The sequence below is a fragment of the Eupeodes corollae genome, chromosome 1, assembly GCF_945859685.1.
Source record: "Eupeodes corollae chromosome 1, idEupCoro1.1, whole genome shotgun sequence".
Classification (NCBI taxonomy): domain Eukaryota; kingdom Metazoa; phylum Arthropoda; class Insecta; order Diptera; family Syrphidae; genus Eupeodes; species Eupeodes corollae.
The window spans coordinates 154425283-154449692 of record NC_079147.1 but is presented as its reverse complement, the minus strand read 5'-3'; the positions used below and the strand labels follow the sequence as shown (position 1 = coordinate 154449692).

The following is a 24410-nucleotide window of genomic DNA, read 5'->3' as shown; positions in this document are numbered from 1 at the left end:
AAATGCTCTACCCACAACTGCAAACCAAAATGTTCTACGATATCTCGTTTCCGAAAAATTAGTCAAAAAGTAAAATTACAGATTTTCGACCCAGCTCATCACAAATTATCTTTCGATTGCTCTATTTCTTCAACCAAGCCTCCAAACATGATGCGGTTTTCACTAAAATACAGAGCATCGATCCCCCTTTCAATTGATGCATAAATCTCAAAAATGATTTTTTTTCAGTTTTTCCTCCTGCCAAAAAAAAGTAGTATTTTCAAAACTATTTCCCACCCAATCAAAATACACATCAAAAGAAAGGTATTTAAATGCTCTACCCACACCTGCAAACCAAAATGTTCCAGAACTCTCGTTTCCGAAAAATTCGTCAAAAAGTAAAATTACAGAATTTCGACCCAACTCATCACAAATTATCTTTCGATTGCTCTATTTCCTCAACCAAGCCTCCAAACATGATGCGGTTTTCACTAAAATACAGAGCATCGACCCCCCTTTCAATTGATGCATAAATCTGAAAAATGATTTTTTGTCAGTTTTTCGAGAAAATCGTGGGCTAACCCCTTGCCGAAAAAAAGTAGTATTTTCAAAACTATTTCCCACCCAATCAAAATACACATCAAAAGAAAGGTATTTAAATGCTCTACCCACAACTGCAAACCAAAATGTTTTACGATCTCTCGTTTCCGAAAAATTCGTCAAAAAGTAAAATAACAGAATTTCGACCCAGCTCATCACAAATTATCTTTCGATTGCTCTATTTCCTCAACCAAGCCTCCAAACATGATGCGGTTTTCACTAAAATACAGAGCATCGACCCCCCTTTCAATTGATGCATAAATCTCAAAAATGATTTTTTTTGTCAGCTTTTCGAGAAAATCTTGGGTTACCCCTTGCCGAAAAAAAGTATTATTTCAAAACTATTTCCCAACCAATCAAAATACACATCAAAAGAAAGGTATTTAAATGCTCTACCCACAACTGCAAACCAAAATGTTCTACGATCTCTCGTTTCCGAAAAATTCGTCAAAAAGTTAAATTACAGAATTTCGACCCAGCTCATCACAAATTATCTTTCGATTGCTCTATTTCCTCAACCAAGCCTCCAAACATGATTCGGTTTTCACTTAAATGAAGAGCATCGACCCCCCTTTCAATTGATGCACTAATCTCAAAATGATTTTTCAGTTTTTCGAGAAAATCGTGGGCTAACCCCTTGCCGAAAAAAAGTAGTATTTTCAAAACTATTTCCCACCCAATCAAAATACACATCAAAAGAAAGGTATTTAAATGCTCTACCCACAACTGCAAACCAGAATGTCCTACGATCTCTCGTTTCCGAAAAATTCGTCAAAAAGTAAAATTACAGAATTTCGACCCTTTCCCAACTCATCACAAATTATCTTTCGATTGCTTTAACTCCTCAACCAAGCCTCCAAACATGATGCGGTTTTCACTAAAATACAGAGCATCGACCCCCCTTTCATTTGATGCATAAATCTCAAAAATGACTTTTTTTCAGTTTTTCGAGAAAATCGTGGGCCCCCCTCGCCGAAAAAAAGTAGTATTTTCAAAACTATTTCCCACCCAATCAAAATACACATCAAAAGAAAGGTATTTAAATGCTCTACCCACAACTGCAAACCAGAATGTCCTACGATCTCTCCTTTCCGAAAAATTCGTCAAAAAGTAAAATTACAGAATTTCGACCCTTTCCCAACTCATCACAAATTATCTTTCGATTGCTTTAACTCCTCAACCAAGCCTCCAAACATGATGCGGTTTTCACTAAAATACAGAGCATCGACCCCCCTTTCAATTGATGCATAAATATCAAAAATGATTTTTTTAGTTTTTCGAGAAAATCGTGGGCTAACCCTTGCCGAAAAAAGTAGTATTTTCAAAACTATTTCCCACCCAATCAAAATACACATCAAAAGAAAGGTATTTAAATGCTCTACCCACAACTGCAAACCAAAATGTTCTACGATCTCTCGTTTACGAAAAATTCGTCAAAAAGTAAAATAACAGCATTTCGACCCAGCCCATCACAAATTATCTTTCGATTGCTTTAACTCCTCAACCAAGCCTCCAAACATGATGCGGTTTTCACTAAAATACAGAGCATCGACCCCCCTTTCAATTGATGCATAAATCTCAAAAATGACTTTTTTTCAGTTTTTCGAGAAAATCGTGGGCTAACCCCTTGCCGAAAAAAAGTAGTATTTTCAAAACTATTTCCCACCCAATCAAAATACACATCAAAAGAAAGGTATTTAAATGCTCTACCCACAACTGCAAACCAAAATGTTCTACGATCTCTCGTTTCCGAAAAATTCGTCAAAAAGTAAAATTACAGAATTTCGACCCAGCTCATCACAAATTATCTTTCGATTGCTCTATTTCCTCAACCAAGCCTCCAAACATGATGCGGTTTTCACTAAAATACAGAGTATCGACCCCCCTTTCAATTGATGCATAAATATCAAAAATGACTTTTTTTCAGTTTTTCGAGAAAATCGTGGGCTAACCCCTTGCCGAAAAAAAGTAGTATTTTCAAAACTATTTCCCACCCAATCAAAATACACATCAAAAGAAAGGTATTTAACTGCTTTACCCACAACTGCAAACCAAAATGTTCTACGATCTCTCGTTTCCGAAAAATTCGTCAAAAAGTAAAATAACAGCATTTCGACCCAGCCCATCACAAATTATCTTTCGATTGCTTTAACTCCTCAACCAAGCCTCCAAACATGATGCGGTTTTCACTAAAATACAGAGCATCGACCCCCCTTTCAATTGATGCATAAATCTCAAAAATGACTTTTTTTCAGTTTTTCGAGAAAATCGTGGGCTAACCCCTTGCCGAAAAAAAGTAGTATTTTCAAAACTATTTCCCACCCAATCAAAATACACATCAAAAGAAAGGTATTTAAATGCTCTACCCACAACTGCAAACCAAAATGTTCTACGATCTCTCGTTTCCGAAAAATTCGTCAAAAAGTAAAATTACAAGGATTTTCTTCAGTTTTTCGAGATAATCGTGGGCTAACCCCTTGACGAAAAAAAGTAGTATTTTCAAAACTATTTCCCACCCAATCAAAATACACATCAAAAGAAAGGTATTTAAATGCTCTACCCACACCTGCAAACCAAAATGTTCCAGAACTCTCGTTTCCGAAAAATTCGTCAAAAAGTAAAATTACAGAATTTCGACCCAGCTCATCACAAATTATCTTTCGATCGCTCTATTTCCTCAACCAAGCCTCCAAACACGATGCGGTTTTCACTAAAACACAGAGCATCGACCCACCTTTCAATTGATGCATAAATCTCAAGAATGATTTTTTTTTAGTTTTTTGAGAAAATCGTGGGCTAACCCCTTGCCGAAAAAAAGTAGTATTTTCAAAACTATATCCCACCGAATCAAAATACACATCAAAAGAAAGGTATTTAAATGCTCTACCCACAACTGCAAACCAAAATGTTCTACCATCTCTCGTTTCCGAAAAATTCCTCAAAACGTAAAATTACAGAATTTCGACCCAGCTCATCACAAATTATCTTTCGATTGCTCTATTTCCTCAACCAAGCCTCCAAACATGATGCGGTTTTCACTAAAATACAGAGCATCGACCCCCTTTCAATTGATGCATAAATCTCAAAAATGATTTTTTTCCAGTTTTTCGAGAAAGTCGTGGGCTAACCCCTTGCCGAAAAAAAGTACTATTTTCAAAACTATTTCCCACCCAATCAAAATACACATCAAAAGAAAGGTATTTAAATGCTCTACCCACAACTGCAAACCAAAATGTTCTACGATCTCTCGTTTTAGAAAAATTAGTCAAAAAGTAAAATTACAGAATTTCGACCCAGCTCATCACAAATTATCTTTCGATTGCTCTATTTCCTCAACCAAGCCTCCAAGCAAGATGCGGTTTTCACTAAAATACAGAGCATCGACCCACATTTCAATTGATGCATAAATCTCAAAAATGATTTTTTCAGTTTCTCCAGAAAATCGTGGGCTAACACCTTGCCGAAAAAAAGTAGTATTTTCAAAACTATTTCCCACCCAATCAAAATACAAATCAAAAGAAAGGTATTTAAATGCTCTACCCACAACTGCAAACCAAAATGTTCTACGATCTCTCGTTTCCGAAAAATTCGTCAAAAAGTAAAATTACAATGATTTTCTTCAGTTTTTCGAGAAAATCGTGGGCTAACCCCTTGCCGAAAAAAAGTAGTATTTTCAAAACTATTTCCCACCCAATCAAAAGAAAGGTATTTAAATGCTCTACCCACAACTGCAAACCAAAATGTTCTACGATCTCTCGTTTCCGAAAAATTCGTCAAAAAGTAAAATTACAATGATTTTCTTCAGTTTTTCGAGATAATCGTGGGCTAACCCCTTGCCGAAAAAAGGTAGTATTTTCAAAACTATTTCCCACCCAATCAAAATACACATCAAAAGAAAGGTATTTAAATGCTCTACCCACAACTGCAAACCAAAATGTTCTACGATCTCTTGTTTCCGAAAAATTCGTCAGAAAGTAAAATTACAGAATTTCGACCCAGCTCATCACAAATTATCTTTCGATTGCTCTATTTCCTCAACCAAGCCTCCAAACACGATGCGGTTTTCACTAAAATACAGAGCATCGAAACACCTTCGAATTGATGCATTAATCTCAAAAATGATTTTTTTTTTCAGTTTTTCGAGAAAATCGTGGGCTTACCCCTTGCCGAAAAAAAGTAGTATTTTCAAAACTATTTCCCACCCAATCAAAATACACATCAAAAGAAAGGTATTTAAATGCTCTACCCACAACTGCAAACCAAAATGTTCTACGATCTCTCGTTTCCGAAAAATTCGCCAAAAAGTAAAATTACAGAATTTCGACCCAGCTCATCACAAATTATCTTTCGATTGCTCTATTTCCTCAACCAAGCCTCCAAACACGATGCGGTTTTCACTAAAATACAGAGCGTCAACGTACCTTTCAATTGATGCATAAATCTCAACAATGATTTTTTTCAGTTTTTCGAGAAAATCGTGGGCTAACCCCTTGCCCAAAAAAAGTAGTATTTTCAAAACTATTTCCCACCCAATCAAAATACACATCAAAAGAAAGGTATTTAAATGCTCTACCCACAACTGCAAACCAAAATGTTCTACGATCTCTCGTTTTAGAAAAATTAGTCAAAAAGTAAAATTACAGCATTTCGACCCAGCTCATCACAAATTATCTTTCGATTGCTCTATTTCCTCAACCAAGCCTCCAAGCAAGATGCGGTTTTCACTAAAATACAGAGCATCGACCCACATTTCAATTGATGCATAAATCTCAAAAATGATTTTTTCAGTTTCTCCAGAAAATCGTGGGCTAACCCCTTGCCGAAAAAAAGTAGTATTTTCAAAACTATTTCCCACCCAATCAAAATACACATCAAAAGAAAGGTATTTAAATGCTCTACCCACAACTGCAAACCAAAATGTTCTACGATCTCTCGTTTCCGAAAAATTCGTCAAAAAGTAAAATTACAGAATTTCGACCCAGCTCATCACAAATTATCTTTCGATTGCTCTATTTCCTCAACCAAGCCTATGATGCGGTTTTCACTAAAATACAGAGCATCGACCCACCTTTCAATTGATGCATAAATCTGCACAATGATTTTTTCAGTTGTTCGAGGTAATCGTGGGCTAACCCCTTGCCGAAAAAAAGTAGTATTTTCAAAACTATTTCCCACCCAATCAAAATACACATCAAAAGAAAGGTATTTAAATGCTCTACCCACAACTGCAAACCAAAATGTTCTACGATCTCTCGTTTCCGAAAAATTCGCCAAAAAGTAAAATTACAGAATTTCGACCCAGCTCATCACAAATTATCTTTCGATTGCTCTATTTCCTCAACCAAGCCTCCAAACACGATGCGGTTTTCACTAAAATACAGAGCGTCAACGTACCTTTCAATTGATGCATAAATCTCAACAATGATTTTTTTCAGTTTTTCGAGAAAATCGTGGGCTAACCCCTTGCCCAAAAAAAGTAGTATTTTCAAAACTATTTCCCACCCAATCAAAATACACATCAAAAGAAAGGTATTTAAATGCTCTACCCACAACTGCAAACCAAAATGTTCTACGATCTCTCGTTTTAGAAAAATTAGTCAAAAAGTAAAATTACAGCATTTCGACCCAGCTCATCACAAATTATCTTTCGATTGCTCTATTTCCTCAACCAAGCCTCCAAGCAAGATGCGGTTTTCACTAAAATACAGAGCATCGACCCACATTTCAATTGATGCATAAATCTCAAAAATGATTTTTTCAGTTTCTCCAGAAAATCGTGGGCTAACCCCTTGCCGAAAAAAAGTAGTATTTTCAAAACTATTTCCCACCCAATCAAAATACACATCAAAAGAAAGGTATTTAAATGCTCTACCCACAACTGCAAACCAAAATGTTCTACGATCTCTCGTTTCCGAAAAATTCGCCAAAAACTAAAATTACAGAATTTCGACCCAGCTCATCACAAATTATCTTTCGATTGCTCTATTTCCTCAACCAAGCCTCCAAACATGATGCGGTTTTCACTAAAATGAAGAGCATCGACCCACCTTTCAATTGAGGCAAAATCTCAAAAATGATTTTTTTTTCAGTTTTTCGAGAAAATCGTGGGCTAACCCCTTGCCGAAAAAAAGTAGTATTTTCAAAACTATTTCCCACCCAATCAAAATACACATCAAAAGAAAGGTATTTAAATGCTCTACCCACAACTGCAAACCAAAATGTTCTACGGGGTCTCGTTTCCGAAAAATTCGTCAAAACGTAAAATTACAGAATTTCGACCCAGCTCATCACAAATTATGTTCGATTGCTCTATTTCCTCAACCAAGCCTCCAAACATGATGCGGTTTTCACTAAAATACAGTTTTTCGAGAAAATCGTGGGCTCACCCCTTGCCGAAAAAAAGTACTATTTTCAAAACTTTTTCCCACCCAATCAAAGTACACATCAAAAGAAAGGTATTTAAATGCTCTACCCACAACTGCAAACCAAAATGTTCTACGATCTCTCGTTTCCGAAAAATTCGCCAAAAACTAAAATTACAGAATTTCGACCCAGCTCATCACAAATTATGTTCGATTGCTCTATTTCCTCAACCAAGCCTCCAAACATGATGCGGTTTTCACTAAAATACAGTTTTTCGAGAAAATCGTGGGCTCACCCCTTGCCGAAAAAAAGTACTATTTTCAAAACTTTTTCCCACCCAATCAAAGTACACATCAAAAGAAAGGTATTTAAATGCTCTACCCACAACTGCAAACCAAAATGTTCTACGATCTCTCGTTTCCGAAAAATTCGCCAAAAACTAAAATTACAGAATTTCGACCCAGCTCATCACAAATTATCTTTCGATTGCTCTATTTCCTCAACCAAGCCTATGATGCGGTTTTCACTAAAATACAGAGCATCGACCCACCTTTCAATTGATGCATAAATCTCAAAGATGATTTTTTTCAGTTTTTCGAGAAAATCGTGGGCTAACCCCTTGCCCAAAAAAAGTAGTGTTTCGTCCAAAAACGGTTTTCCAACCAGAAATAAAAGAAATGTTGTTTCCTCGGTGAGGTGTGACAAAGTAATAAATTTTATTGAACAAACAATAGTAACATTTTAGGTACAATTTTACAGCTTTATAGTATATAAAAGATTTATGTATTTTTAAAACAAAGAGATTACAAAATTAAAATTATATTATATATGACATTTGATAAATGACATTTATATATTTTGACTTCCAAGCTTGAGAGGTTGTTGAAAGTATATCTAGTTGAGCCACTGTATGGTTACATCAGTTGAGCTGCTGTATGCTTAAGGTTATGTTCGCAACATTCCTCCCCAGCTGTGAACAACGTTCGCAAGTTTGTTTTATTTCCTTCAGAGTGCTCATGGAACGATATAAAACAAATATTTAATACATTTATAACAATAAATTGTAATACATTACGAGAACACAAAAAAAATTTTAATCAAACAGATCTAATTGTGAATGACAGGAATCTATCATGTTCTTGTAGTTTGTCTACGTTCCACAATTGCTACAAGTTCTACACGTCGGCGTCGGTTGTAAATTGTTTTAGTTCGGTTTTGCATTCGCTTTGTTTTAATTTGTGATATTGTTAAATATGTTAATAAAAGTAATAACTTTAATGGAAAAAACAATTATAGTGCTATATGGTGACGAATTAAAGTGAGTTTTAATTATATTTTGTGTTACTTTGTTGTTTATGTCGATAAATTGTGTGTTTTGTGTCTTCCCTTCATCTCCAATAAGCTTATACGTGTTCGTGTGTATTCCCATAAGCATACCCATTATTGTTGTTTTTTTTTTTTTGTTTCATTGATGGCTTGGGCTAATTTTCGTTTGGAAATAGGGTGTTCATTTTTTTATGTGTAAAATTAATTAATTTTGATTAAATTATTTTTAAATCGATTTTTTTTTTTTTTAGTGGACTGTAGATGATTAAAATTTGATTAATTAGATATGGTTTTTAATTAGTTTTACAGGGTGTTTCGGTTTTCCGTTCGAAAAATTAAATTTTATTCTGAGTTCGCAAATTGTTTTTGAATGTTTTGTTGTAATTCTGGTGTGAATTTTAAGTATATTTAAAATATTTTACGGCGAATTAAATTAATTCCTTTTACATAGAATTAAAGTTGCTTTAAGTAAAACTAAAATTAATTTTCGGTGAATTACAATTGATTTTAAGTTTGTGATGATGTGCTGATTGTGATATTTGACCTAATTGTGATTTATATGATGATTGGAAATTTCTGTGACTGTGATCAAATTGATTTGTTTTTGTGATAATAACATTAGTTGTGTGATAAATAAATTGTATTTGAATGTTTTTTTTTTTTCGAATATGTGTTTATTTAAAATAATTTATTATGTGATATTTCAAAATGAATTTATTGTGATTTACTGTGAATATTATGGAATCTTGTGAGTGTGATATTTTTGAATATATGAGTGATATCGATCGAATGTGTGTGTTATCGGTTGGTAGAGTATGAGTGCGTGTGATTTGCATGTGAGAGTGATAACGAATGTGAGTTTTGATCGATATCGAAGATTGAGTGTTTCAAGTTACTGAGTGTGCGTTTGTGAGTGATAGTGAATGATTGTATCGATGATTGATTTTGTGAGCGATAGCGAGTGAGTCAGTGTATCGAATAATTGATTTTGTGAGCGATAGCGAGTGAGTCAGTGTATCGAATAATTGATTTTGTGAGCGATAGCGAGTGAGTCAGTGTATCGAATAATTGATTTTGTGAGCGATAGCGAGTGAGTGAGTGTATCGAATAAATGAGTATGAGTTGTGAGTGATTGATTTTTTCAGAATGCAATCTTGCTTTGCAGAAATAATTTTATTATCTGTGACGACATTTCTGAATGTTTATTGATTTGTGAGTGACTGATGTTGAATATTTTGATTTTCTGCTAACAACATCAGAGTTGAACGACTGTGATGGATGCATGATTGTTATTTCTTATTGTGATTTAGTTAATACGAGTGTTTGTTGATTGCATGTTAGATTTTCGTCCATGGTTAGATAGTTGCGGTTTCATCTGCAGTTCGATTGGATGGTAGTAGGCAAATTTTTGTAATTGGTCTTTTGAACTCTCCAGACTGCGTTTTTATGTTGACGACACGAATCAACCCATCTTTTCCTGGAACTAAAGATATGATGCGTGCAAGAGCCCATTGAGAAGGTGGCAATCGTTCATCCTTGAGCAAAACCAGGTCTCCGATTTGAGGCTGTGCTTCGGTTTTCAACCACTTCGGTCGTTGCTGAAGGCGAGCTAGATATTCGCTACTCCATTGCTTCCAGAACGAATGAACAGCAATTTGGATTTTTCTCCACCTATCAAGGTTGGAAACCTTTTCTGCCAAATCTGCTTCTGGAACTAGTTGGGCCGATGTTCCAAACAGGAAGTGTGCTGGCGTGAGAATAGCGAAGTCGTCTAGGTTGTCGGAAACTGGACAAAGAGGTCTCGAGTTTAGACATGCTTCTATTTCTGTTAGAAGCGTGCTGAGCTCCTCGAATGTAAGGGTTTCATTTCTGACGACCCTTTTCAAATGAAACTTTACGGATTTCACTCCTGCTTCCCATAATCCACCAAAATGGGGAGAAGCGGGAGGAATGAAATTCCATTTAGTTCCGACGTTCGTTGTTGTTGTTGTGATTTGCTTCCAATCGATCTTTGCAGACTTCATCATTCTTTGGAGCTCGGTATTGGCACCCACGAAGTTCTTTCCGCAGTCGCTGTACATTTCAGTGCAGACACCTCGACGTGCCGTAAATCTTCGAAAAGCTGCCAAAAATGCCTGAGTCGTCATGTCACTTACCGCTTCCAAGTGGATTGCTTTGGTAGCTAGACAAACAAATATGGCGAAATACCCTTTATAGATTTTGCCTCCACGTCCTTTCCAGGATTTAACCTCTATCGGTCCAGCATAATCTACACCTGTGTGTGTAAATGGCCGGGACACTCTGACTCGAACAGCTGGTAAATTCCCCATCAATTGTTGCATGGGCTTAGCTTTGAATCGAAAGCAAATTACGCATTTATGAATGTATTTTTTCACGCTTCTCTTGAGATTCAAAATCCAATATTTGGTGCGGAGATTGGTGACCATTTGCTGCAATCCACCATGGAGCGTTTTTTCGTGAGCTTCCCAGATGAGTAATTTCGAAAAGACGTGTTCTGGTTTGAGGATGACTGGATGTTGTTGTTCGAACTGTAAGTTTGAATTTTGAAGGCGTCCTCCAACTCGAAGAATACCATTTCGGTCGATAAACGGATGTAGTGATCCAAAATGTTTCGATGATGATGGATGCTTGATTAAGTTTTGGATTTCTTCAGGAAACATCTGTTTTTGAGCAGCTCTGATGCAATTAAATGTTGCGTTTTGTAACTCGGAAGTGGTAAGTAGTTCAATTAAATGGTTCATCGGGAGTTTTTTCAAGCAAATGTGAACAATCCTCCGGCAATAAGCGATGATTCGTATCAGTTTTTTCAAATCTGAGATTTTATGAAATAATTTTGCAACTTGATTTTCAGATTCTATTGCGCAATGTAACTGGACCTTTACTGATCGCATTTCTTCTTTAGTTTCATACGTTGTTTTTGGACTTGGAAACGAGAACTTCCAAATTGATTGAAGATACTCTGGTCCTCGCCACCAAAGAGTGTTAACTTTTAATTCTGATGGCGAAATTCCTCTCGAAGCTAAGTCCGCAGGATTCAGTTTAGTGGGGACGTGATTCCAAATGTTAACGTTAGTTAATCGCTGAATTTCGGCTACTCGATTGCTGATAAAAGTCTTCCATTTTGATGGCGGTGCAGCTATCCAACATAAAGTTATGGTGGAATCAGTCCACGCGTAAGTTTTGATTTGGCCTAGTTGCAAAACATCTCTTACATAGCACAGAAGACGAGCTAACATAACAGCCCCACATAACTCAAGTCGAGGGAGTGAAACTGTATTAAGAGGAGCAACTCTAGTTTTGGACATAACGAGGTGAGTGTGAATTTTGTTGCTTCTGTTCAGAATCCTAAGGTAAACTACTGCCCCATATGCCTTCATAGAAGCGTCACTAAAACCATGTAATTCTAACTCTAAATTCTCTTTTTCAGTGCAAATCCATCTTGGTATTCGAATTTTTTCGAGACTTGGCAAATCTGTTCGCAGAGAAATCCATTCTTGTTGCAGATTGAGAGGAACAGGAACATCCCATGCTAAACCTTTCAACCACAATTTTTGCATGATAATTTTTGCTGAAATCACGCACGGAGAAATCCAGCCAAGTGGATCGAAAAGTTTAGCAATGGTTGACAAGATGGTTCGCTTAGTGACTTCAGTTGCTTCAGATTGAACCCACTGAAAAGTGAATGAGTCACTGGAAGGGAGCCATTTTATGCCCAAGGTTTTAATGTGCTCAGAAGAATCGAAAGGCAACAGAAAATCAACTTCACGTTCTTGGGGTGCAATATTGATCAAGGCATCTTCAGAATTGCTCGCCCATTTACGTAAGTGAAAACCAGCTAATGATAGAAGATGGTTGATTTCAGCTACCTTTTGTTGAGCTTCTGGTACTGAGTCTGCTCCGCTTACCAAATCATCAACGTACATATCGTGACGTATCATCTGGGCTGCTAACGGATATTTGTCCTTCTCGTCATCAGCAAGCTTGTTCAACGTGCGAGTGGCCAGGTAAGGAGCGGAGGCTGTTCCAAAAGTGACGGTTTTTAATCGATACAGCTGCAGCGGATTCATCTTGTTGTCTCGCCAGTAAATCAGCTGATAAAAGGTGTCTGGTTGTTTCATCTGGATCTGCCGGTACATTTTTTCGATGTCAGCCGTCAATGTAATCTTGAATTTTCTCCATTTTAGTATGATATCCATTATATTTGATTGCGTTTTAGGTCCCACCAAAAGATGTTCATTCAACGAAGTCCCATTTGTAGTTTTAAAGGCAGCATCGAAAACTACTCGAAGCTTTGTGGTTGTGCTGGACTCCTTGAACACGGCATGATGTGGAACAACATAGTGGAATGGTGATTGGAGAATTTCACCTTGGCTGACATCTACCTTTTCCATCTGATCCAACTGAAGATATTCCGAGATGCACGCTGAATACTCCTTCTGCAATTGAGGATTATTGTCGAATCTTCTTTCGAGCTGGAGAAACCTTCGTAATGCTCCTTGCTGACTTGCTCCTAGTGCTGGTCGAACACCTTCTTTGAATGGTAGTGAGACTTCGAATCTTCCATTTGGCAAACGTCTGGTGTGTGTTTTGAAGTGTTCTTCACAGGCGATATTTTCTGCAGTTTCTGGATCTTCAAACGGCGATTCTTCGATTTCCCAAAATTTTCGAAGCTGGGTATCGATATCAACAAGCTGTAGGTGGACACGGCAAGTTTGAATTGGCGCATTGCCAAAAACAATCCACCCGAGTTGAGTATTCTGTGCAATTGGTGCTACAGGCTCATTTCCCCTTACTATTTCTGGCAAAACGACCTCGGAGAAGACACCACTACCTAGGAGCAAGTCAACACTAGAAGGTTTATAGAAAGAAGGATCAGCCAAACACAAACCCTGAATGTGACCCCATTGATCAGGCAGAATTTCTCTATTGGGAAGTAAACCAGTTATAGTTTTGAGAACAAACGCCCTAGCATCAGTTTGAAAAGAGGTATGTAGAGATTTGATTTTCATATCGACAAAGCTTTGACAAGAACCACTTTTGTTGTTTCCCAAACCAGAGAATTCCATGAAGGTACGACATTTTTTTAGACGAAGTTGTTGTACCGCTCGTTCAGTGATGAATGTTGATTCTGAACCAGGATCTAGCAGCGCTCTCAAACTGATGAATTCTCCGTTGGCTGATTGTATTTGGATGACTGCTGTAGCAAGTAACACCATAGTACTCAAGGGATTTGCGACGTGATAATTTTGATAAATTTGCGAAGTGGCAGCTTGGCTAGTACTCGGATTGAATGGTTTCGCGTTTGGATTAATCTGGTTTGTATTTTGATTATTATTTGAATTACCAGACTGTGAATTTGTGTTTGTATTAAGCGCATTCGATGTAGCTGAATTAAAACTGGAACAATTCGCTTGATTGGATTGTGAATTTTGAGAATTTTGGCTGAAATTAGAATTTTGAGCAATAAGAGAACTGTGCAAAAGCGTGTGATGTTTTTGGTTGCAGTGAAAACACCGTTTTTCACTAGGACATTGAAACGTTTTGTGATTGTAAGCTAAGCAATTTTCGCAAACGCCGATTTGTTTCACATGTTTCAACCTTGCAGGAACATCCAGCTTCAAAAATGAGTGGCACGAACGAAGTGAATGCTGACCCTTGTGGCATACTGCGCAGCTATACTTCTGCTTCTTCACCGACTTCATATGCAGCACCTTTGGTTTCAGCTTCAACTGTTCCTTACTCGAACCCGAGTTAACCTTGGGTTTGGAGTTCTGCTGACAAACAACCTCTAAAGAACGAAACCTAGTTGTCAAAAAAGTTGAAAATTCTCTAAAGGTAGGTAACTCTGTACTTAAACCAAGCTTTTCTTCCCACAACTGTTGAGTTTTTGCTGGTAATTTTTGCAGGAGAGTGAAAATAATTACAACATCCCAACTATCTACAGGAACACCTAAATTCTTCAAAGCATGAAGCACCTCTGTTGACTTGTCTAAGAGGCCCTTGATGGAATCTGCTGTTTCAACACTGACTGCCGGCTGATCGAAAAATGTTTTAAGCTGAGTGGTGACCAAAATCCGCTTATGGTCGTAACGCGTTACCAAAATTGACCATGCCTGGTCATAATTGTCATTGTTGACCTCGAGGTAATCTAACAACGAAGCTGCACTACCCTTTAAGCAAGATTTCAAATATGTTAACTTTTCTATTTTAGACAGTGATGAATTGCTATGGATTAAAGAGACGAAGAGATCGTGAAATGGACGCCAATTGTCATAATCCCCATAGAACGTTGGGGGAGTTATCGCAGGAAGTCTTATTTCACGGAAGTTTGATGATTTAGCCGCGTTATTCAAAAAAGATTCCCGCCGATTATGGGATTTGGCACCATCCTTACTTTCATCTCTGGAATTTTCACCAAATTGCAAACTATCTAACCTATCTAACTCATCTAAAATACCAGCTTTGTACGACAGGCAAGTTTCCATAGTATCATCGTACTTTTCCTCACACTCATCTAAAACTGTTTCATCTTCTTCGGCGCCTTGAAAAGCATCGTACAACTCGCATACTTTTCTAAAATTTTCTTCTAGAATATTCAAATGTCCTATCAAGTAATTCTTAGTTTTCTGTTCAGGTTTCAAATTTCTGAACTTTGCGCTATTTTTCAAAATTTGTGAACATGTCTTATTGAAAACCTTTAATTCCACTGAATCACTCATTGTAACACACTCAATATATATAATAAATCAATATAATTAATATTGTTAAAGATTATTCACTCACTTTGATTTCCTTGATTAATCAATTTATCGCTTTCAGGTACCTGGGACTCCGCTAACCCCTGAAGAACGTACGTATATGTATATGACTGCAACAAGCGATTCCAAAAAAAAAAAACAGCACAAACGACAGCTATTGACAACGGTTCTGGAAAACAGCAATGGATAACTCCTCCGGATAACTGCTCCGGATAACTGCTTTTGATAACGTCACTCAACAACGGCACTCAACAACAGCACTCAATAACGGCACTGAAGAACTGGATAATGGATACAACTCCAGCAGCAATTTCTCCAACTCACAAAAAATGATGAAAAAAACGATTGTTGGTTTATACACTCTTGTTTTTTTTTTTAATAAAAATGGTTATTTTTACTCACACAATGACTTTTATTGGTTTTTAAAGATTTGTTTCGTTGAAGGAACTCCGCTGGACAATATCCCAGAATCAGGTACTTTGTATGTATCACACAGATGATCCGCTGGACAAACAGCAATTGGCAGGAAGTTGATGGCACTCCAGAAAAAGACAGCACTCAACACGTAGTATATCACAGCTCGATTTTGTTTTATATCACAGTTTATATTAATTTTGAATCACAGTCTTATCACAGATTAATTGTAATATTATATATATGGCTCGAATGGACCAAAATGTTTCGTCCAAAAACGGTTTTCCAACCAGAAATAAAAGAAATGTTGTTTCCTCGGTGAGGTGTGACAAAGTAATAAATTTTATTGAACAAACAATAGTAACATTTTAGGTACAATTTTACAGCTTTATAGTATATAAAAGATTTATGTATTTTTAAAACAAAGAGATTACAAAATTAAAATTATATTATATATGACATTTGATAAATGACATTTATATATTTTGACTTCCAAGCTTGAGAGGTTGTTGAAAGTATATCTAGTTGAGCCACTGTATGGTTACATCAGTTGAGCTGCTGTATGCTTAAGGTTATGTTCGCAACAAGTAGTATTTTCAAAACTATTTCCCACCCAATCAAAATACACATCAAAAGAAAGGTATTTAAATGCTCTACCCACAACTGCAAACCAAAATGTTCTACGATCTCTCGTTTCCGAAAAATTCGCCAAAAAGTAAAATTACAGAATTTCGACCCAGCTCATCACAAATTAACTTTCGATTGCTCTATTTCCTCAACCAAGCCTCCAAACATGATGCGGTTTTCACTAAAATACAGAGCATCGACCCACCTTTCAATTGATGCATAAATCTGCACAATGATTTTTTCAGTTGTTCGAGGTAATCGTGGGCTAACCCCTTGCCGAAAAAAAGTAGTATTTTCAAAACTATTTCCCACCCAATCAAAATACACATCAAAAGAAAGGTATTTAAATGCTCTACCCACAACTGCAAACCAAAATGTTCTACGATCTCTCGTTTCCGAAAAATTCGTCAAAAAGTAAAATTACAGAATTTCGACCCAGCTCATCACAAATTAACTTTCGATTGCTCTATTTCCTCAACCAAGCCTCCAAACATGATGCGGTTTTCACTAAAATGAAGAGCATCGACCCACCTTTCAATTGAGGCATAAATCTCAAAAATGATTTTTTTTTCAGTTTTTCGAGAAAATCGTGGGCTAACCCCTTGCCGAAAAAAAGTAGTATTTTCAAAACTATTTCCCACCCAATCAAAATACACATCAAAAGAAAGGTATTTAAATGCTCTACCCACAAATGCAAACCAAAATGTTCTACGATCTCTCGTTTCCGAAAAATTCGCCAAAAACTAAAATTACAGAATTTCGACCCAGCTCATCACAAATTATCTTTCGATTGCTCTATTTCCTCAACCAAGCCTATGATGCGGTTTTCACTAAAATACAGAGCATCGACCCACCTTTCAATTGATGCATAAATCTCAAAGATGATTTTTTTCAGTTTTTCGAGAAAATCGTGGGCTAACCCCTTGCCGAAAAAAGTAGTATTTTCAAAACTATTTCCCACCCAATCAAAATACACATCAAAAGAAAGGTATTTAAATGCTCTACCCACAACTGCAAACCAAAATGTTCTACGATCTCTCGTTTCCGAAAAATTCGCCAAAAAGTAAAATTACAGAATTTCGACCCAGCTCATCACAAATTATCTTTCGATTGCTCTATTTCCTCAACCAAGCCTCCAAACATGATGCGGTTTTCACTAAAATACAGAGCATCGACCCCCTTTCAATTGATGCATAAATCTCAAAAATGATTTTTTTCCAGTTTTTCGAGAAAGTCGTGGGCTAACCCCTTGCCGAAAAAAAGTACTATTTTCAAAACTATTTCCCACCCAATCAAAATACACATCAAAAGAAAGGTATTTAAATGCTCTACCCACAACTGCAAACCAAAATGTTCTACGATCTCTCGTTTCCGAAAAATTCGCCAAAAAGTAAAATTACAGAATTTCGACCCAGCTCATCACAAATTAACTTTCGATTGCTCTATTTCCTCAACCAAGCCTCCAAACATGATGCGGTTTTCACTAAAATACAGAGCATCGACCCCCCTTTCAATTGATGCATAAATCTCAAAGATGATTTTTTTTCAGTTTTTCGAGATAATCGCGGGCTAACCCCTTGCCGAAAAAAGTAGTATTTTCAAAACTATTTCCCACCCAATCAAAATACACATCAAAAGAAAGGTATTTAAATGCTCTACCCACAACTGCAAACCAAAATGTTCTACGATCTCTTGTTTCCGAAAAATTCGTCAAAAAGTAAAATTACAGAATTTCGACCCAGCTCATCACAAATTATCTTTCGATTGCTCTATTTCCTCAACCAAGCCTATGATGCGGTTTTCACTAAAATACAGAGCATCGACCCACCTTTCAATTGATGCATAAATCTCAAAGATGATTTTTTTCAGTTTTTCGAGAAAGTCGTGGGCTAACCCCTTGCCGAAAAAAAGTAGTATTTTCAAAACTATTTCCCACCCAATCAAAATACACATCAAAAGAAAGGTATTTAAATGCTCTACCCACAACTGCAAACCAAAATGTTCTACGATCTCTCGTTTCCGAAAAATTCGCCAAAAAGTAAAATTACAGAATTTCGACCCAGCTCATCACAAATTATCTTTCGATTGCTCTATTTCCTCAACCAAGCCTCCAAACATGATGCGGTTTTCACTAAAATACAGAGCATCGACCCCCTTTCAATTGATGCATAAATCTCAAAAATGATTTTTTTCCAGTTTTTCGAGAAAGTCGTGGGCTAACCCCTTGCCGAAAAAAAGTACTATTTTCAAAACTATTTCCCACCCAATCAAAATACACATCAAAAGAAAGGTATTTAAATGCTCTACGCACAACTGCAAACCAAAATGATCTACGATCTCTCGTTTCCGAAAAATTCGTCAAAAAGTAAAATTACAGAATTTCGACCCAGCTCATCACAAATTATCTTTCGATTGCTCTATTTCCTCAACCAAGCCTCCAAGCAAGATGCGGTTTTCACTAAAATACAGAGCATCGACCCCCCTTTCAATTGATGCATAAATCTCAAAGATGATTTTTTTTCAGTTTTTCGAGATAATCGCGGGCTAACCCCTTGCCGAAAAAAGTAGTATTTTCAAAACTATTTCCCACCCAATCAAAATACACATCAAAAGAAAGGTATTTAAATGCTCTACCCACAACTGCAAACCAAAATGTTCTACGATCTCTCGTTTCCGAAAAATTCGTCAAAAAGTAAAATTACAGAATTTCGACCCAGCTCATCACAAATTATCTTTCGATTGCTCTATTTCCTCAACCAAGCCTATGATGCGGTTTTCACTAAAATACAGAGCATCGACCCACCTTTCAATTGATGCATAAATCTCAAAGATGATTTTTTTCAGTTTTTCGAGAAAGTCGTGGGCTAACCCCTTGCCGAAAAAAAGTACTATTTTCAAAACTATTTCCCACCCAATCAAAATACACATCAAAAGAAAGGTATTTAAATGCTCTACGCACAACTGCAAACCAAAATGTTCTACGATCTCTCGTTTCCGAAAAATTCGCCAAAAACTAAAATTACAGAATTTCGACCCAGCTCATCACAAATTATCTTTCGATTGCTCTATTTCCTCAACCAAGCCTATGATGCGGTTTTCACTAAAATACAGAGCATCGACCCCCTTTCAATTGATGCATAAATCTCAAAAATGATTTTTTTCCAGTTTTTCGAGAAAGTCGTGGGCTAACCCCTTGCCGAAAAAAAGTACTATTTTCAAAACTATTTCCCACCCAATCAAAATACACATCAAAAGAAAGGTATTTAAATGCTCTACCCACAACTGCAAACCAAAATGTTCTACGATCTCTCGTTTCCGAAAAATTCGCCAAAAAGTAAAATTACAGAATTTCGACCCAGCTCATCACAAATTATCTTTCGATTGCTCTATTTCCTCAACCAAGCCTCCAAACATGATGCGGTTTTCACTAAAATACAGAGCATCGACCCCCTTTCAATTGATGCATAAATCTCAAAAATGATTTTTTTCCAGTTTTTCGGGAAAGTCGTGGGCTAACCCCTTGCCGAAAAAAAGTACTATTTTCAAAACTATTTCCCACCCAATCAAAATACACATCAAAAGAAAGGTATTTAAATGCTCTACCCACAACTGCAAACCAAAATGTTCTACGATCTCTCGTTTCCGAAAAATTCGCCAAAAAGTAAAATTACAGAATTTCGACCCAGCTCATCACAAATTAACTTTCGATTGCTCTATTTCCTCAACCAAGCCTCCAAACATGATGCGGTTTACACTAAAATACAGTTTTTCGAGAAAATCGTGGGCTAACCCCTTGCCGAAAAAAAGTAGTATTTTCAAAACTATTTCCCACCCAATCAAAATACACATCAAAAGAAAGGTATTTAAATGCTCTACCCACAACTGCAAACCAAAATGTTCTACGATCTCTCGTTTCCGAAAAATTCGCCAAAAAGTAAAATTACAGAATTTCGACCCAGCTCATCACAAATTATCTTTCGATTGCTCTATTTCCTCAACCAAGCCTCCAAACATGATGCGGTTTTCACTAAAATACAGAGCATCGACCCACCTTTCAATTGATGCATAAATCTCAAAGGTGATTTTTTTCAGTTTTTCGAGAAAGTCGTGGGCTAACCCCTTGCCGAAAAAAAGTAGTATTTTCAAAACTATTTCCCACCCAATCAAAATACACATCAAAAGAAAGGTATTTAAATGCTCTACCCACAACTGCAAACCAAAATGATCTACGATCTCTCGTTTCCGAAAAATTCGTCAAAAAGTAAAATTACAGAATTTCGACCCAGCTCATCACAAATTATCTTTCGATTGCTCTATTTCCTCAACCAAGCCTATGATGCGGTTTTCACTAAAATACAGAGCATCGACCCACCTTTCAATTGATGCATAAATCTCAAAGATGATTTTTTCCAGTTTTTCGAGAAAGTCGTGGGCTAACCCCTTGCCGAAAAAAAGTACTATTTTCAAAACTATTTCCCACCCAATCAAAATACACATCAAAAGAAAGGTATTTAAATGCTCTACCCACAACTGCAAACCAAAATGTTCTATGATCTCTCGTTTCCGAAAAATTCGCCAAAAAGTAAAATTACAGAATTTCGACCCAGCTCATCACAAATTAACTTTCGATTGCTCTATTTCCTCAACCAAGCCTCCAAACATGATGCGGTTTTCACTAAAATACAGAGCATCGACCCCCCTTTCAATTGATGCATAAATCTCAAAGATGATTTTTTTTCAGTTTTTCGAGATAATCGCGGGCTAACCCCTTGCCGAAAAAAGTAGTATTTTCAAAACTATTTCCCACCCAATCAAAATACACATCAAAAGAAAGGTATTTAAATGCTCTACCCACAACTGCAAACCAAAATGTTCTACGATCTCTCGTTTCCGAAAAATTCGCCAAAAAGTAAAATTACAGAATTTCGACCCAGCTCATCACAAATTATCTTTCGATTGCTCTATTGCCTCAACCAAGCCTCCAAACATGATGCGGTTTTCACTAAAATACAGAGCATCGACCCCCCTTTCAATTGATGCATAAATCTCAAAGATGATTTTTTTTCAGTTTTTCGAGATAATCGCGGGCTAACCCCTTGCCGAAAAAAGTAGTATTTTCAAAACTATTTCCCACCCAATCAAAATACACATCAAAAGAAAGGTATTTAAATGCTCTACCCACAACTGCAAACCAAAATGTTCTACGATCTCTCGTTTCCGAAAAATTCGCCAAAAACTAAAATTACAGAATTTCGACCCAGCTCATCACAAATTAACTTTCGATTGCTCTATTTCCTCAACCAAGCCTCCAAACATGATGCGGTTTTCACTAAAATACAGTTTTTCGAGAAAATCGTGGGCTAACCCCTTGCCGAAAAAAAGTACTATTTTCAAAACTTTTTCCCACCCAATCAAAGTACACATCAAAAGAAAGGTATTTAAATGCTCTACCCACAACTGCAAACCAAAATGTTCTACGATCTCTCGTTTCCGAAAAATTCGCCAAAAACTAAAATTACAGAATTTCGACCCAGCTCATCACAAATTATCTTTCGATTGCTCTATTTCCTCAACCAAGCCTCCAAACATGATGCGGTTTTCACTAAAATACAGTTTTTCGAGAAAATCGTGGGCTAACCCCTTGCCGAAAAAAAGTACTATTTTCAAAACTTTTTCCCACCCAATCAAAGTACACATCAAAAGAAAGGTATTTAAATGCTCTACCCACAACTGCAAACCAAAATGTTCTACGATCTCTCGTTTCCGAAAAATTCGCCAAAAACTAAAATTACAGAATTTCGACCCAGCTCATCACAAATTATCTTTCGATTGCTCTATTTCCTCAACCAAGCCTCCAAACATGATGCGGTTTTCACTAAAATACAGTTTTTCGAGAAAATCGTGGGCTAACCCCTTGCCGAAAAAAAGTACTATTTTCAAAACTTTTTCCCACCCAATCAAAGTACACATCAAAAGAAAGGTATTTAAATGCTCTACGCACAACTGCAAACCAAAATGATCTACGATCTCTCGTTTCCGAAAAATTCGTCAAAAAGTAAAATTACAGAATTTCGACCCAGCTCATCACAAATTATCTTTCGATTGCTCTATTTCCTCAACCAAGCCTATGATGCGGTTTTCACTAAAATACAGAGCATCGACCCACCTTTCAATTGATGCATAAATCTCAAAGATGATTTTTTTCAGTTTTTCGAGAAAATCGTGGGCTAACCCCTTGCCCAAAAAAAGTAGTATTTTCAAAACTATTTCCCACCCAATCAAAATACACATCAAAAGAAAGGTATTTAAATGCTCTACCCACAACTGCAAACCAAAATGTTCTACGATCTCTCGTTTCCGAAAAATTCGTCAAAAAGTAAAATTACAGAATTTCGACCCAGCTCATCACAAATTATCTTTCGATTGCTCTATTTCCTCAACCAAGCCTCCAAACACGATGCGGTTTTCACTAAAATACAGAGCATCGACCCCCCTTTCAATTGATGCATAAATCTCAAAAATGACTTTTTTTCAGTTTTTCGAGAAAATCGTGGGCTAACCCCTTGCCCAAAAAAAGTTATATTTTCAAAACTATTTCCCACCCAATCAAAATACACATCAAAAGAAAGGTATTTAAATGCTCTACCCACAACTGCAAACCAAAATGTTCTACGATCTCTCGTTTCCGAAAAATTCGTCAAAAAGTAAAATTACAGAATTTCGACCCAGCTCATCACAAATTAACTTTCGATTGCTCTATTTCCTCAACCAAGCCTCCAAACAAGATGCGGTTTTCACTAAAATACAGAGCATCGACCCACCTTTCAATTGATGCATAAATCTCAAAAATGATTTTTTTCAGTTTCTCCAGAAAATCGTGGGCTAACCCCTTGCCCAAAAAAAGTAGTATTTTTAAAACTATTTCCCACCCAATCAAAATACACATCAAAAGAAAGGTATTAAAATGCTCTACCCACAACTGCAAACCCAAATGTTCCAGAACTCTCTTTTCCGAAAAAGTCGTCAAAAAGTTAAATTACAGAATTTCGACCCAGCTCATCACAAATTATCTTTCGATTGCTCTATTTCCTCAACCAAGCCTCCAAACACGATGCGGTTTTCACTAAAATACAGAGTATGGACCCACCTTTCAATTGATGCATACATTTAAGAAATGATTTTTTGTCAGTTTCTCGAGAAAATCGTGGGCTAACCCCTTGCCGAAAAAAAGTAGTATTTTCAAGACTATTTCCCACCCAATCAAAATACACATCAAAAGAAAGGTATTTAAATGCTCTACCCACAACTGCAAACCAAAATGTTCTACGGGGTCTCGTTTCCGAAAAATTCGTCAAAAAGTAAAATTGCAAAATTTCGACCCAGCTCATCACAAATTATCTTTCGATTGCTCTATTTCCTCAACCAAGCCTCCAAACATGATGCGGTTTTCACTAAAATACAGAGCATCGACCCCCCTTTCAATTGATGCATAGTATTTTCAAAAATGATTTTGTTTCAATTTTTGGAGAAAATCGTGGGCTAACCCCTTGCCGAAAAAAAGTAGTATTTTCAAAACTTTTTCCCACCCAATCAAAATACACATCAAAAGAAAGGTATTTAAATGCTCTACCCACAACTGCAAACCAAAATGTTCTACGATCTCTCGTTTCCGAAAAATTCGTCAAAAAGTAAAATTACAGAATTTCGACCCAGCTCATCACAAATTAACTTTCGATTGCTCTATTTCCTCAACCAAGCCTCCAAACAAGATGCGGTTTTCACTAAAATACAGAGCATCGACCCACCTTTCAATTGATGCATAAATCTCAAAAATGATTTTTTTTCAGTTGCCGAAAAAAAGTAGTATTTTCAAAACTATTTCCCACCCAATCAAAATACACATCAAAAGAAAGGTATTTAAATGCTCTACCCACAACTGCAAACCAAAATGTTCTACGATCTCTCGTTTCCGAAAAATTCGTCAAAATTACAATGATTTTCTTCAGTTTTTCGAGATTATCGTGGGCTAACCCCTTGCCGAAAAAAAGTAGTATTTTCAAAACTATTTCCCACCCAATCAAAATACACATCAAAAGAAAGGTATTTAAATGCTCTACCCACAACTGCAAACCAAAATGTTCTACGATCTCTCGTTTCCGAAAAATTCGTCAGAAAGTAAAATTACAGAGTTTCGACCCAGCTCATCACAAATTATCTTTCGATTGCTCTATTGCCTCAACCAAGCCTCCAAACACGATGCGGTTTTCACTAAAATACAGAGCGTCAACGTACCTTTCAATTGATGCATAAATCTCAACAATG

At 36.6% G+C, this 24410-nt stretch overlaps 1 protein-coding gene across 1 annotated transcript; it reads right to left on the bottom strand.

Annotated features, from left to right (window-relative positions):
- Window positions 1–9623: 9623 nt before the first annotated feature.
- LOC129946017 (uncharacterized) lies at window positions 9624–15008 on the bottom strand. The gene has a single exon (XM_056056028.1). The coding sequence runs from the start codon at window positions 15006–15008 to the stop codon at window positions 9624–9626; it is 5385 nt and encodes a 1794-aa protein (XP_055912003.1).
- Between the last annotated feature and the right edge of the window lie 9402 nt (window positions 15009–24410).